Genomic DNA, 13,055 nt, shown 5'->3' on the forward strand with positions numbered 1-13,055 from the left:
AGTCCTCGGTGGCAAACCATAAAATCATCTTTCCTGTTTTTTTAAGGTGAGGAAACTAGGAGCTGGCCACAGCAGGCATCTGACAGCTGCAGCAAGGCTTTAGCCTGCCTCAAATTGGCCTCCCATTACAGGCTAATCCAGTACAACCTCATGCTTTTCTCTGGCTGCCTATGGAAAACACCTGAGAAATTGCTTTTGGCACATTTCAGCCAAAGGATGAAGCCTTGCCAGAAATTAGGGGCTTTTTCCTTTTAACTTCCCCCTGCCCAACGTCCGTTTTCCCACCCCTTTCTTGCATTTGTGCAACTAAGTGCTAAGAGATGCCTGGGGTGAGGTGCTGCTGCTTCCCGAGTGGCGTACGCAGGAATCCTCCACCCAGTTTGTTGAGAGCTTGCTTATTAACATTCATCTCTCAAAAACATATATCAGTGGATGTTACTGCAGGCTTGTGCATGCTGCAAGGTGAAGCCTTTACTGTCCATGGGACACAAAGACTGCAGGGCTTATGCCTGTACTGAGCCGTCTTGCCATGAGGACTTGAATTAAACTGCCTGAGATGCCTCAGAGAGAAGTGGGAGAAGACACGCTGAAAACGTTTTTATTACGGATGTAATTTACCCATCGAGCATAGTGCTGCTGGAAAAAACCTTTCCAAAGTTGTAACATAAGATGCAGTTGATTACAAGCGGCAGTTGGAGATACTGGGTCATCTGTACAAGTACTCCCATGCACACTAGCTGAGAAGGTTGTGAGCAACTGTGTTTTTGTCTTTTAAGTTGTAGTTTGGGGTTTTAAGCAACACTGTCAAAATATCAAGCATTTGCTTCCAGCACGCAATAACCGCTCTGCATACTAGTATTTTTGGTTTTATTTATTGAGGTTTTAGCTTGGTTTTTTACATGTGTACAGTGTATTTAAGGAGTAGAAAGATAAGAAAATATGTGGAAGGTGAAGAAATAAAAAAAACCCCAGCAAATAGGTTGATTGTTTTTGTTGGCATTTTGCTGGAGAAGGCTATCATCATCTGTCTGGTGCACCAAATGCAATCAACAGTAAGCACCTGTAAAAAGCTAATCCAATGCGAAAAAGGTAGATTTCCGAGCTATCCTGGCTAGTCTCAGCATCAGACAGACCATCCCAACTGATCTGGGATGACATATGATCTGGTATATGATCCATGCATACCTAGGACTTCCCAAAGCCTCTGGAAGGGAAAAACTGACCCTAAACCAGCTGCCTGCACCCAGCAGTATGACTCTTGGTGCAGAGCAGGAGATGCTGCCGCTCTCCCATGGGTGCTCCTTCAGGTACTCTCCCCTGACCACACTGCTAATGTCCCTGCTGAGGACAGCTATGCTGCCTTCCCTGGGAGTATTAACCACCAATTTCATCTGGTTTCAGCTTTATGCTGCAGGATGTTCTCCATGCCTTTACTGGAGAGCCAGAAACAACATGACATTTATATAATGTTAATGAGCACAGACTATTTAAACCCTAAAATATTCATTAAATAAAATTTGCATAGAGTCTAGCTGAATGCAGCAGGTAGCTAAAAATAAAGTACTTCTAAACATATGAAGGGAATCAGGGTGCGACAGATGACCAAGCCAGTGCTCTTAGACTTTCCTGAGATAGCTTTCTAATAAGATGAGCTATATTTTTATCCCCGTCGTCTAGCCAAGTCTATGGGGCATTACATTCTTTATAAACTAGTGAGATCAAGAGCATAAGGGTATGTGTGAGAGAGGCAAGGTGGCTACAGAAGAAGGAAGGGGGATACAAGCAATAAGGACACACACAGAGATACACAAGAACTCCCCAGAGATCAGTGCCTCCTACCGCCACCAATCTTTCCCCCAGCCCTCTGAAGCATCTCATTGCTCATTACCTGGTGGCAGGGAGGAAGTAAAAAGATTGGTTAACAACCACAGATTTCATGGAAGTAAACGTAATTAATAGTCAGAAAGGAGCAGCACCATGATAAGTAATATTGCTACACAGTGCCTCTAAAGCTGTGACGAATACCCCCATCCCCAGCTACCGTCCAGCCTACATAGTCTTCCTTTGCATGTCTTTTCCCCTGCAGTTCTCCTTCACATGTTTTGGGAAAAATTTTACAGTCTCTTATGGCCATTACTGCATTCAGGTCTGGAGTCTCCAACATATGAATGGCATGGACTGGCTGGAGGGAGTCCAAAGAAGAGCCATGAAGATGATCAGAGGGCTGGAGCAGTTCTCCTATGAAGACAGGCTGAGAGTTGGGTTTGTTCAGTTTGGAGAAGAGAAGGCTCCAGGAAGACCTTATAGCAGCCTTCCAAAACCTAAAAGGGGTCTACAAGAAACCTGGAGAGGGCATGTAGTGACAGGATAGGGATAATGGCTTGACACTGAAAGAGGACAGATTTATATTGAGACATTAGGAAGAAATTCTTTACTGTGAGGGTGGTGAGGCACTGGAACAGGTTGCCCAGAGAAGTTTTGAATGCACTGTCTCTGGAAGTGTTCAAGGCCAGATTGGATGAGGCTTTGAGCAACCTGATCTAGTGGAAGGTGTCCCTATGATTCTATGGTTCTTATACAAAATGGGCAAGCACAGAAGACACCACTATATTGCCAGTTACTTAAGAATTTTATCTATAGAGCTACTTATCAACAAACAGAAACCTTCACCATGCCCATAATTAACTCTCTGACACAACAAAAGCCTGTTTTCAAGGGGAAAAAAAGTGACTAAAATAATCTTGATCTTGCTTCCTGCCTTCCTCCCCAACTAAATTACAGTCTTAAACCATTTTTGGCTTAATATAATTAATAATATATATTTTCCTTCTATTTTGTGATTCCACTGTTTCCAAAACTGTAAGAAGCACCAACAGTGAATCCTGCGGCGCCAGAACAGCTTGGGGACAGAAATAATCAGCTTGAAAATAAACAGGTTTTTTTTTTGCAATCAAAGCACTAATAGGCATGTTAGGCTGGCAGAGACAAGCTCGAGCAAAAAGGGATGGAGAAGAGCAGAAAAATATCCTGTTCACTGATAAATCTGAAATACATAGAAATGCTGGGGAAGAACGACCAGAGTAAAAAAAGTCAAAGATTTTTCAATAGGACGCAATCATCTCAAATCATCCCAGCAAACCCACCACTAGTTTATTCTTGCATAGTTTCGGGCACTCTGGTAAATGCCATGTTGATCACCTGCCTCCCATTTTATCACAGCAATGTTTGATATGGTGTCTCTCACCCTCTGCATGAATTCAATCCTGCCATATCCCTGGAAAACATTTTTTTGGGGTCTAATACAGTAGAAGAGTTTTTACTTTCTCCACAATAAGAGGTACTTCATATGTCAAGTCTTAAGAGCCTCCTTTGGGCGGCTACATAGACTGGTATGGCCACATGGGACTGAATCATGCTTTGCCTGCATGCATAAGTCTACCATGCACTACCCAGCTCCATCCCTGCTGGCATGGAAAATAAAATGAAATTATGAGACAGTATCAAGAGCAAGAACACGACCTGGCTGGCCAGTGGATGTTTTGCTATGAAGCTATGTGATTCCCAGTCTCCTGATGGGAAATACTCCTTTCACAAAACCTAGACCTGGGAAGAGGCACAACTGTAGGATTTCTGACCAAGCTGTAATCAGTGCTTGGTCAGAAATGAAGTTTTCTTCCCAAGATGTTTTGGTCTGACTGCCTGTCTGCAGGAAGGACTCAAGTGACTCAACCAGACTCTTCTGTAGGCCACGAATACCACCAAATACCACCAACCCCTGGGTTTCACCCGCACCAAGTCCCTGCTGAGCAGAACTGAGCAGCATCGCTCCGTGTGAGGACAACCCTGGGACAGAGGTGCTCTGCTGCTACATTTATTCTCAGTACTGGGAATATATTGTCTAACACAGGCATCACCTGCCTCTTCCAAATGTTCTGGCTTTTACCCAGCTTGATGGGAGTCAGATAGAGGCAGTTTGGACAGAGGCAGCACCAGATGCCAAAGGCCAAGTCACGGGAGGGTTTTGTGAAAAATCACAGACTGAAAAATCAGGAAAAAGCGTGTCCGGAGGTGATTATTTTCACTGTCAATCTTTCTAGTCTATTGTGTGGCCTTCTATATCCTGACGATGAATCCTAATTGCTCCCAAGGGATTTGAAAGGGGAAGCTAAATGAGAGTGGCAAAGTGCCAGCGGGCAATCGGCAGTCATGGGATTGGGAAGGGTTATGTAGCCTAGGACAATGATGGTGCTTTGCATATGCTCGGAGCAAGAAAATAAAGAGACAGCAAACAATGACTGAGGAGGCCTAACGGGGACTTGTTTTACTCTTTGACATGCTACCAGCAGTTTTTTAATCTCAGAAAAAACAAACTTAAAAAAAAAAAAAAATTAAAACATTACAATGATTAAAAGGTACGACACATGAAATACTATACTCAAATAATCCGCGTGTCGTTGGCTAGTTTATACAGTAGGCACAAAACAGACCTAGAATCACCTGCAACAAGTATCGATCAGTGTTGTTCTTACCCCTAAACAAGTACTGTTAGCCTGATATTTCTAGTCAGCCGCAGCTGTGTAACCTTTGTGCTTAAATTGCTCAGCTTAGGCCTCCTTTCTTTGGCATTGCTCACCCATGCCATAAAGGAGTGGAGACTTGTACTGAAGACAGTAATGGAGAGATGAACAACAACAACAACAAAAAAGGAGAGATTAATTGTACAGTACATACATACAGTATCTTCTAAATCGTGATCAGTTGTTTATTGGTTGGCAAACAAGCTTCACTTTTACAACAAATATTAGTAATGAGGTCATTCAACTGTTGAGACCGTACAAAATGGATCATAAATTAAAAAAAAATAAAAAATAAAAAAAGAAAAAAAATAATTATTCATACTCCGTGCTGCTAATTTACCTCCAGAAAGCCTATGTTAATTAAAAATCCTGTCAAATAAATAAATTTCCTGTTAGGAAAAATAATGAACAGAAGACCTTTTTTTTTAATCACTGCAAAGTACTTTTTAGCTCACTACACATCAATCAGTTTTCTTAACCACTGCAGTACAAGTGCCTAAACCGGGGACCAGATTGAGCCGTGAAGGCTCTTTGCTCCTCCAGGAAAATGGCCATCTCCTGTGGAAGCCCTGCTATGACAATAAAATGAACCTCTCAGCTCCTGGATGCAACCCTACGGCCTGGCTGAGGGGCTGCTTGCCAAAGACGCTTCACAGGATTATTGTCACGATCGGTTGTGCACTGTCAATGGGGAAGTTTGCCCTGGTCTAGTCTGCCAAGAGGTCTGCCAGCAATACACTGGCTGTAGAAAGTTGTACAGCGAGGAAATAAAAAGACTGCCTTGGCTGAAAAGAAATGGTGATGGTGTTACTAAAAATAGTCCTTATAAAGTGATGTTTGTTTTTTTTTTTCCCCAGAGATTTTTTTTTTTTTACTGGGATGGGGACAGGATGAAGGTGAGGAACAGTGGAAGAGGCAAAACAAAACCGAAAAAAAAAGGAGGAGTTATGAAAAACCTTGCTCCTACTGGTAGACAAACTTACAAGACCAGCACAACAGAAAAAAGTTTTTTGTTTTTTTTTCCACTACATTAACAGGGACGCAAGTTCTGGAGGAACAGAAAGCAGACTATATGTGCAATGCTAGTATCTGTACATTACATAGAAATTGTTCTCTTCTCTTTATCTGCCATTAGTTTTTATCATCCGTTAATACAGCAAAACATAAAATATGCCTTTAGCACAGAATTCTAGGATTCCCTTCCATCTCATTAAATTTTTGTTTTGTTTGCTCCCACAGCAAAGGGCGCTGCAGTGAAACCAAGTTGTGAGTGACCAAAACCCATGAGGTGATCTGGATTGGTAAGAAAGAGTTTTGCTAGCTTGTTTTTGTGCAGCGCTCCCACCTAGATGAGTCATCGCTACTAGTTTTAAATGCACATTTTTGGCCTTTTATTTTTTCTTTACTTTTGTTTGTTTGTTTTTGCCTTTTTTTAATTTTTTTCCTCTTAAATCAGGTCCTTGGTATTAAGAGCAACACAGCATCAAGGATTGTTTAAACAAACACGGCATAACTTGAGAAGGCCACAAAGCGTGCCGTTATCTATCTCTTTCATTAACATAATGAAGTCTATCTGGAGGGAAGGAGGATGGGGGGAGAAGGGGGGGGGGGGGGCAGCAGTTACTGTCCTCTCCGGGCCGGCCTAAAAATTCCAGTAAAAAAAGTCCAAGAGTTTCCTTTCGAACAGCATGAAGATTTAGGAGTACACACAATATTACCACTGTTTGGATTAACTCAGAACAGTAAACCGAGCGTTACGGAGGGGCTTTTTGTTGTCTCTTTGCTTAATTTTTGCTGAATCTTCTATAGACTAGTGACCAAGTGAGCAGGTCCTTTTGCATTGCCGTCCGGGGGGGTTCCCTCTTTGTTTGGTGGGACTATAAAACCGTCGCTGCTGCCTCGACCTAGCTGGTAGTAAGTGTGTAGCTGATGGACGTGGTTCCTGGAGCCAAGGTTGGGCATACTTTTGTAGTAAACATCATCAGCGTCGCCACCATTGCTTTTGGCTGGTGGGGGATCGGTCTGGGTGCTGGCTGTGACACTTTCCGTCATGGGCATGCCGGCCAGCGCGGGCATACTGGTATAGAGAGAATCCCTGTTGGGTGACTGGAGGTCGTCCGTGTGCTCGTTGGTCAGCAAGGGGAAAAAACTCTCACTGTTGTCTTGCGGGATGCACCGCCGGCTGTAGAGGTGGGGCTGGTGGTTGTCCGCAGAGTATACCCGGGGGGGCAGCAGCGGGGCATCCGACTCCTCATGGATGAGCTCCAGGCCCAGGCTCTCCTCGTGGGTGAAGGAGGTGGCGTCGTCCAGCACAATGGCGTCATCCTCACTCCCGCCGCCCACGCTGTTGACAAGTTTGTTCATCAGGTTGCGGCTCTGCTCGCTGGAGCGCTCATGGTTGTTCAGGTAGGAAGGGATGTAGTTGGAGGTGAGTTCCTTCAGAATCTTTTTCTCGAGGGCGTTCTCGGTGTGGTTGTACCCACGATCAAGGATTTGCACGCAGTTGCTGAGGTACTCGCCGCTGGCGATGCTGTAGCTGTTGCTGTGATTACCATTCAGTGGTAGAGTATCCGTGACACTTGTATCCCTGGCATTGTTCAGAAGCCCCTCTGAAAAACATTACACAAGAGAGGGTGACTTGTACAAACAGGACACTCACGTGGGATGTGCACACTCAAACCCCCTTCCTAGGCTGCCATGGCTGCAGGGGCTCGGCAGCAAGAAGAGTGTTGCAGCCAAAATAGTAGGGCACAGCTCCAGCTAACCAGCTTAAGGTCTTCCCACCGAAAAAATGGAAAGAGCTGTCAAGTGTGTGACTTGGTGTAGCAACAGCCAGCAGGAAGGAATCGCCTATCCTGGCCAGTACCTCCTGTGGCTCTTGCGCTTTGCTCTGTGCATCCCTGAGGGAGCTGAGGAATAGGTGACTCTGGACTGGTCTAAATCACCCTTGCTGGGCAGGCTGTCAGAGGAAAGGCGTAAGGCCTGAATGGTGGGATTCAGAGATGAGCAAGGTGGTGGCACAAAGTGCTTCCCGGCCCAGGCTTTTTTAGAACAAGGCTAAACGCCCTACCTCTCCTGTAACAAGGGCATGGCCAAAATTATTTTTCCACATTGGCTGGGTGGGGATTTTATAATACAATCTATGTTGGAGGCAGCTGCTGTGGGGTCCTGCAAAAAATGTTTGAAATAGCTCTCATTTGACTTGCAAAGCAGTGGAAGGTACAGCAAGTACCATCACTGTCACAGTACAGCGATCTTGGGGGAAACTGCAAGGAGTAACAGAGTCTTGGTGTGCCCTCCAACTAAATGCCTATTGCATCTCCATAGGTGTCTCAACACTGTCAACATAAGGCTGTAGCTTGGCTCTTTCCCAGCACTCTATGGGACAAGGTGGGGAAGCATTCTGAGAGCAATGCAGCATGAGTGGACAAGGGAGAAGAAAATCAGGCCCAGCAGTTAAGTCACCATGCTTTCTTTTTTGGGATTATTGGCCTCTTTGGAAGGAGTACAGGTGCGGGGATTCATGAAATAATGCATCGACCTTTCAGCTAAAGGCTTTGGTCGTTGGCAAAAAATGGCAAACAACTTCCAGCAAGCTGTGATGGATTAGAGGAGCCATTAGCTGACAATTTCAGATGAACAGTTGCTCATACCATGCTGGTACATGGCATGTGTACCTTCTGAAAATACAGGATTCGGTCTATATCTGCGATGGATTAGTTGCTGCATGTCAAGGGCTGGAAGGCACTGCTGCAGGCTTTCTTCTTGCTTTTGAGTGAAATGCCCTGAATGTGTCTGTCACCTTTTAGGTTTCTGAAGCTTAGAGGGTGCTGCTATATCTTGAGTTTTTCAGCAAATGAGGGAGCTATGCCAAAAAATAAACTAGCCATCACAGACATAGAGCAAAGCTGCTGATTTTCACGGTGGAAACTCTCCAACTGTGTCACAATGCTTGAAGAAAAATGAAAAGTGTGCACCTGGGGGGGAACTGTAGGTAATGGGTGATGGGTACAATAGCATTTGTCTGATGGTCATGTTGAGTGACATATGCATTGAGGTGCTGAGTGCTGTGCTTCTGCTGCCAATGCATAGATCTGGGGATTGGTGGAGAAATAAAATGGAGGCATCACAAGTAAGAAGAGAGTGAGGTCCGCAATGAAACACACCATATAAAAATGCCATGACCTTGCAAATAAAAATGTGAAGTGTAAAAAAAAGCATACACAAAATTATATGAGAAACTACACTGGGTAAACTATACCACAAAAATGAGAAATAAACAAAGAAAGCATCATCTAATCTCATATATATATGTATATGCATACATATATATACACACATACATACACACACATACACGTATATATACATGTATATTCATATTCTTTTGATTTCAAAACTGAGATGAATTTCCTTTATTAGCTACATCATCTATATGTGATGCAATAAAAGTGAACTAAAAAAAATTACATTTGATATGCAATGTTTAGCTTTACTCCCATACTTGTCTCTCTGTAGGGCTCTAAACGACAGCATGAAGAAAAGGAAAGAAAAAACAACAAGTAAGCTTACAGCGACAGTAGGAGAAACATGAGTAAAAAGCAAATTGATGATGTGCAGAAAAAAGAGTTAACAGAAATAATTTCCACTGCCCAGAATACACGAATTTGTTACATGGTTTATTTCAGGTAAAAAATATTGACATTTTAGACAGAAAATTATTTTACGCGCAATATTCAATAGACTACATTTTTATTAAAAAAAAAATCACATTTAAAACGTTTTCCAATGCCATTATAAAACATTCATTGTGCAACACAAATCAAGAAATAATGCCTGGAAATTTAACAAAAGTCTAAAGCTGGTAACGGTCATGCTTGAAAAGACAGGCACTGTCAACATCACTTCCAAAGTCTTAAAATGAATGGCTTTACTTACTGTTAGTTATAATAACCCTTGGAATTTGAAAACTAAATCCTTTTCCTTACTAAAAATGTTTTGCCATCCATCCTTCGCAACAGTGCTTTGTAAGAGTATGACTTTGCTCATCAGAGGGCTGCTGGCATTTTATAGACTTTGATAAGTCTGCTCTTTTTTTTTTAATTGAACACATGGCAAACTACATAGACTTTGCAGAAAAAAAAGAGGAATAGTAGTTTGAATAATGGCATTGCTAAATGAAGATATTGAGAAGAAAAGGTTAAAACATGAAGAGCCAGGGATGAAGATGAAGAGCCAGTGAAAACTCTTAGCTTCCCACTTTGCAATGATCTGTGGCACGTTGGGGTTTAAGCAGAGCCCTCTAACAGGATTGACGTTCTCTCTTAAAATTAAATCTCATGAAAGCAGTTAGGCCATTTCAAGAAACTCCTGTGTTTGAGAGACCGAGCCAGCGGACATCCATCAGTTGCCAACAGCAGTGAGTGTTTGGCACGTTCTGCAGAGTGTCAGACTCCTCCACCTAACATTGCCTTCAACCTCTACACTCTGCGTCTATCGAAGAATCTCTTTTGCCACTGGAAAATGGGACTTTGGCCTTTTAAGGTCTGATTCCCTGTGTGTTCCCAAGGTTTATTCTTAGGGCTCCACAGGCAGCTTCAGCTTGAGCAGAAGGTATCTTAAAACACGTAACTGGGGAGGGAGAAAAGCAAGGGCTGGATCAGATCAGGCCCCAGATTTCTTATAGTGTCTTGTCTTGTCAGTGGCCATCACCAGAACTGGTAGATGCAGGTACAAAAAAAAATCATAGCCTTAGTGATGTGGAAATGAGTTAGTTGGATGATGTTAGCTAGCGATGACCTCACCACATGCTGATCCCAGCCAAGGCACACCCAGAGGTGGTGACAGCATCTGCTTTTACAATGAACTATCATTGCTTTAGTATGCCTGCTGATGCAGCATCCTTAAAGCCCAAAGAACTTCTGTGAGGCCATTAGGGCCCAGTTGGTTTTGCTAACTTTCATTTCTGCTTCAGGATTTCCTCTGTTCAGTGTTTGTAGCTGTCCAGGGACAGTAACTAGTTTGCAAAGCAATAGCTATACCAGTTCTGTGGTAATTATTTAGCTTGCAGCCTCCTAAAAAGAATGGGTTGGGTTCTGCTCCCTCTGAAGTCAATAGAAAAGCTCCAGAGGATCAGTCAATGGGATCAGTACTGGTCCCACTCTTTCTTCATCTCCTAAGGATGAAGCCTTGGTAGGTTTCTTGGTTATCCATCTGGCTGTGTTTCACTGAATAGCACTTGCAAAACAATTACACTATGTTGTGGAATAAAATGTTAGCTCAGGTAACTGTATCAGAATCTATCCTTAAAAATTAGAAAAACACAAGATTATTAAAATGCACATTAAATATTTTTGTCACATTTTTTACCCAAATCACGTGGGCTTGGTTGAGGCACCCAGACCTGAAAATCAGGACTTCTCTTAAGCCTAAATTCTGACTCAGCATTACCTGTTGCCACCTGATTTAAAAGCCCCCCAAACCTCAATGTTATCATGCAAGAAACTATGCAGAACATCACAGCTTATTTCAACATCTGCAGTACACTGAAGTTCTTAAAATTCAGCGCATTTTGTGTTTAACAGTAGCCCTTTTTAAAAAAGTGTTCTTGGAAGCAAATTTATTGCACCAAGGTACCATAGTTTAGGAAATTAATGAACAGTAAAAAGGTCAAACACGTGCTTTCCTTGTGCTTTGAATGAAAAAACCCAGGTGATACAGTTCAGTATCTATTTCTACTGTAAACAATATGCTGCCATAAAATACAAAGGGCGTTTTCCTGCTTGCGTTGTAACCATCATTATTTTCCCTTCCTTAGAGATCCTTTACTGGAAAGGGATGCCTTCACTGGAAGCAGACAGCTGACAGAGTACTGACATACTTGCGCTTGAAAGCAGTGTTACTCTGTAACGATTCAGCCACCTTGCAAGTAAGCCAAAAAAAAAAATTTAGCAATCCCATGGAAGTGGCAGAGCAAGATGGAGTCACCAAGAGACAGGAGCTGGCAGTGTTCCACACTCCCCAGCTCCTCCTCAGGTCCTGCTTAAATGCATCTGCCTCTCCTTCACAGAAGCATTAGGACATCAGCTTACAAACATGGTCCCTTCCCACAGCCTGAGCAGAGACAAACATGTAGGTGACAAGAGACTGATTTCTACAACAGAAACCTGCATTAGCTACAACTGACTCTGTTTATTTTCCATTGCTGAAAGGAAGACATGCAAGAGCTTCTAGTCTCCCTATGTCTCTTCTACTCTCTTCCTTTTTTTTTAAATTTCTTTCTGGTAGCACATATAAAATGTATTAATGCAAACGGCAAAACATTTCTTACAATAACTAAGCTCTGCTCTTTGGAGGTGACCCATGTTTCTCACTTCAGCTATTATTTTTCTTAGAGAGCAAGGGCAGTTTTGCTTTATTTTGCTTTTTTTTTTTTTTCCTGTACAAGCCAGTGTGCAGCTGACCACATTTCTTTATGCCATTTCAAATGAGAGTAGCTTTGGTGGCAAAGGCCATTTTAGCTTCACTTACCTTCAAAGGTGTTCCTGTTTCTGAAATGAATGGTTTAACAGGGAAATGTGCTGATAACAAAGAGTGGAATGGATACATCCAAGAAAATACACACACAAGACCAAAACAACACAAAAGAGAGGAGATTGAGGGAAAAAAACCCAAAAAACAAAATCAAAACCACTATGAATTCTTTGAGTAGAACTGACGAGGGTCTCTCAAAGTGAATTTGATTGCTCATGGAAAAAAAGCCTCCAAAATACGGAAAGATGCATCGAAATGAAAAGAAGGGGAGGGGATCTTTTTTTGTGCCCAGTTCCAAAAAAAAAAACAAAACCAAAACAAAACAACAGTGTGTGTGCATGGGGAGGGAAAAAAAAAAAAAAAGAAGGAAAAAAAAGAAAGAAATGGGCCAAAAGAAGCCACAGAAAATGGAATTCTCACTAGAAAAATTAGAGAGAAACTCCAGCACACCTTGTGCGTTGTACATGCTGACAGAAGGGTTGTTATAGACCGCCGTTTCCCCGAGCAATGTATTATAAGGGTTGTTAGTGCCATGAGGACGAAGCAGAGCATTGGTTATAAGATGATTAGCCATGGCTCCTGGAGCAGCCCAATAGAAAGAAAGAGAAAAAAAAAACAAAACAAAACAACAAAAACGGTCAATCAGGCAAATGTGGTATTAAAAAAAAGGGAAAAAGAACATTCAGAATGACAACAGTTGAAATAGTCCTGATTACAAGCAGCCAGCTAATTAGACTTGGAAAACTGTATGCCACTAAAGCAGAACAGATGTTACTGACAATGCACAAATCCAAACCAATGCAAAAGAAAATGTATTAGAAAGCAGATAAGCTACATTTATGGTGGTTCCTCAGTTGCTTGGAGTGTAAGCAAGGCTATGCTCACATGCTTGCTACAAAAAAAGAAAGTAAGACAGCAGCCTACACAATGTGGGGGCAAAAACTC

At 42.5% G+C, this 13,055-nt stretch overlaps 1 protein-coding gene across 20 annotated transcripts in view; it reads right to left on the reverse strand.

Annotated features, from left to right (window-relative positions):
- ADGRL3 (adhesion G protein-coupled receptor L3) overlaps nt 1-13,055 on the reverse strand; it is a 516,853-nt gene that overhangs the window by 2,995 nt on the left and 500,803 nt on the right. For 6 of the 20 annotated variants that reach the window (XM_062611532.1, XM_062611536.1, XM_062611540.1 and 3 more), the window contains 3 exons: nt 12,561-12,689; nt 9,082-9,099; nt 857-7,186 (listed from right to left, as the gene is read on the reverse strand). The exons of 1 other annotated variant lie outside the window; for it this stretch is intronic. In XM_062611532.1, the coding sequence (XP_062467516.1) occupies nt 6,381-7,186; nt 9,082-9,099; nt 12,561-12,689 (953 nt within the window). In that variant the 3' untranslated portion in view covers nt 857-6,380. Of the gene's footprint in view, nt 1-856; nt 7,187-9,047; nt 9,100-12,560; nt 12,690-13,055 lie in introns of those variants that run through there. 13 more of the 20 variants (XM_062611544.1, XM_062611543.1, XM_062611542.1 and 10 more) reach the window with 7 other exon arrangements.

Source organism: Pezoporus occidentalis, unplaced genomic scaffold (genome assembly GCF_034315485.1).
Source record: "Pezoporus occidentalis ecotype Australia unplaced genomic scaffold, CSIRO_AGI_Poc_V1 ctg154, whole genome shotgun sequence".
Classification (NCBI taxonomy): domain Eukaryota; kingdom Metazoa; phylum Chordata; class Aves; order Psittaciformes; family Psittacidae; genus Pezoporus; species Pezoporus occidentalis.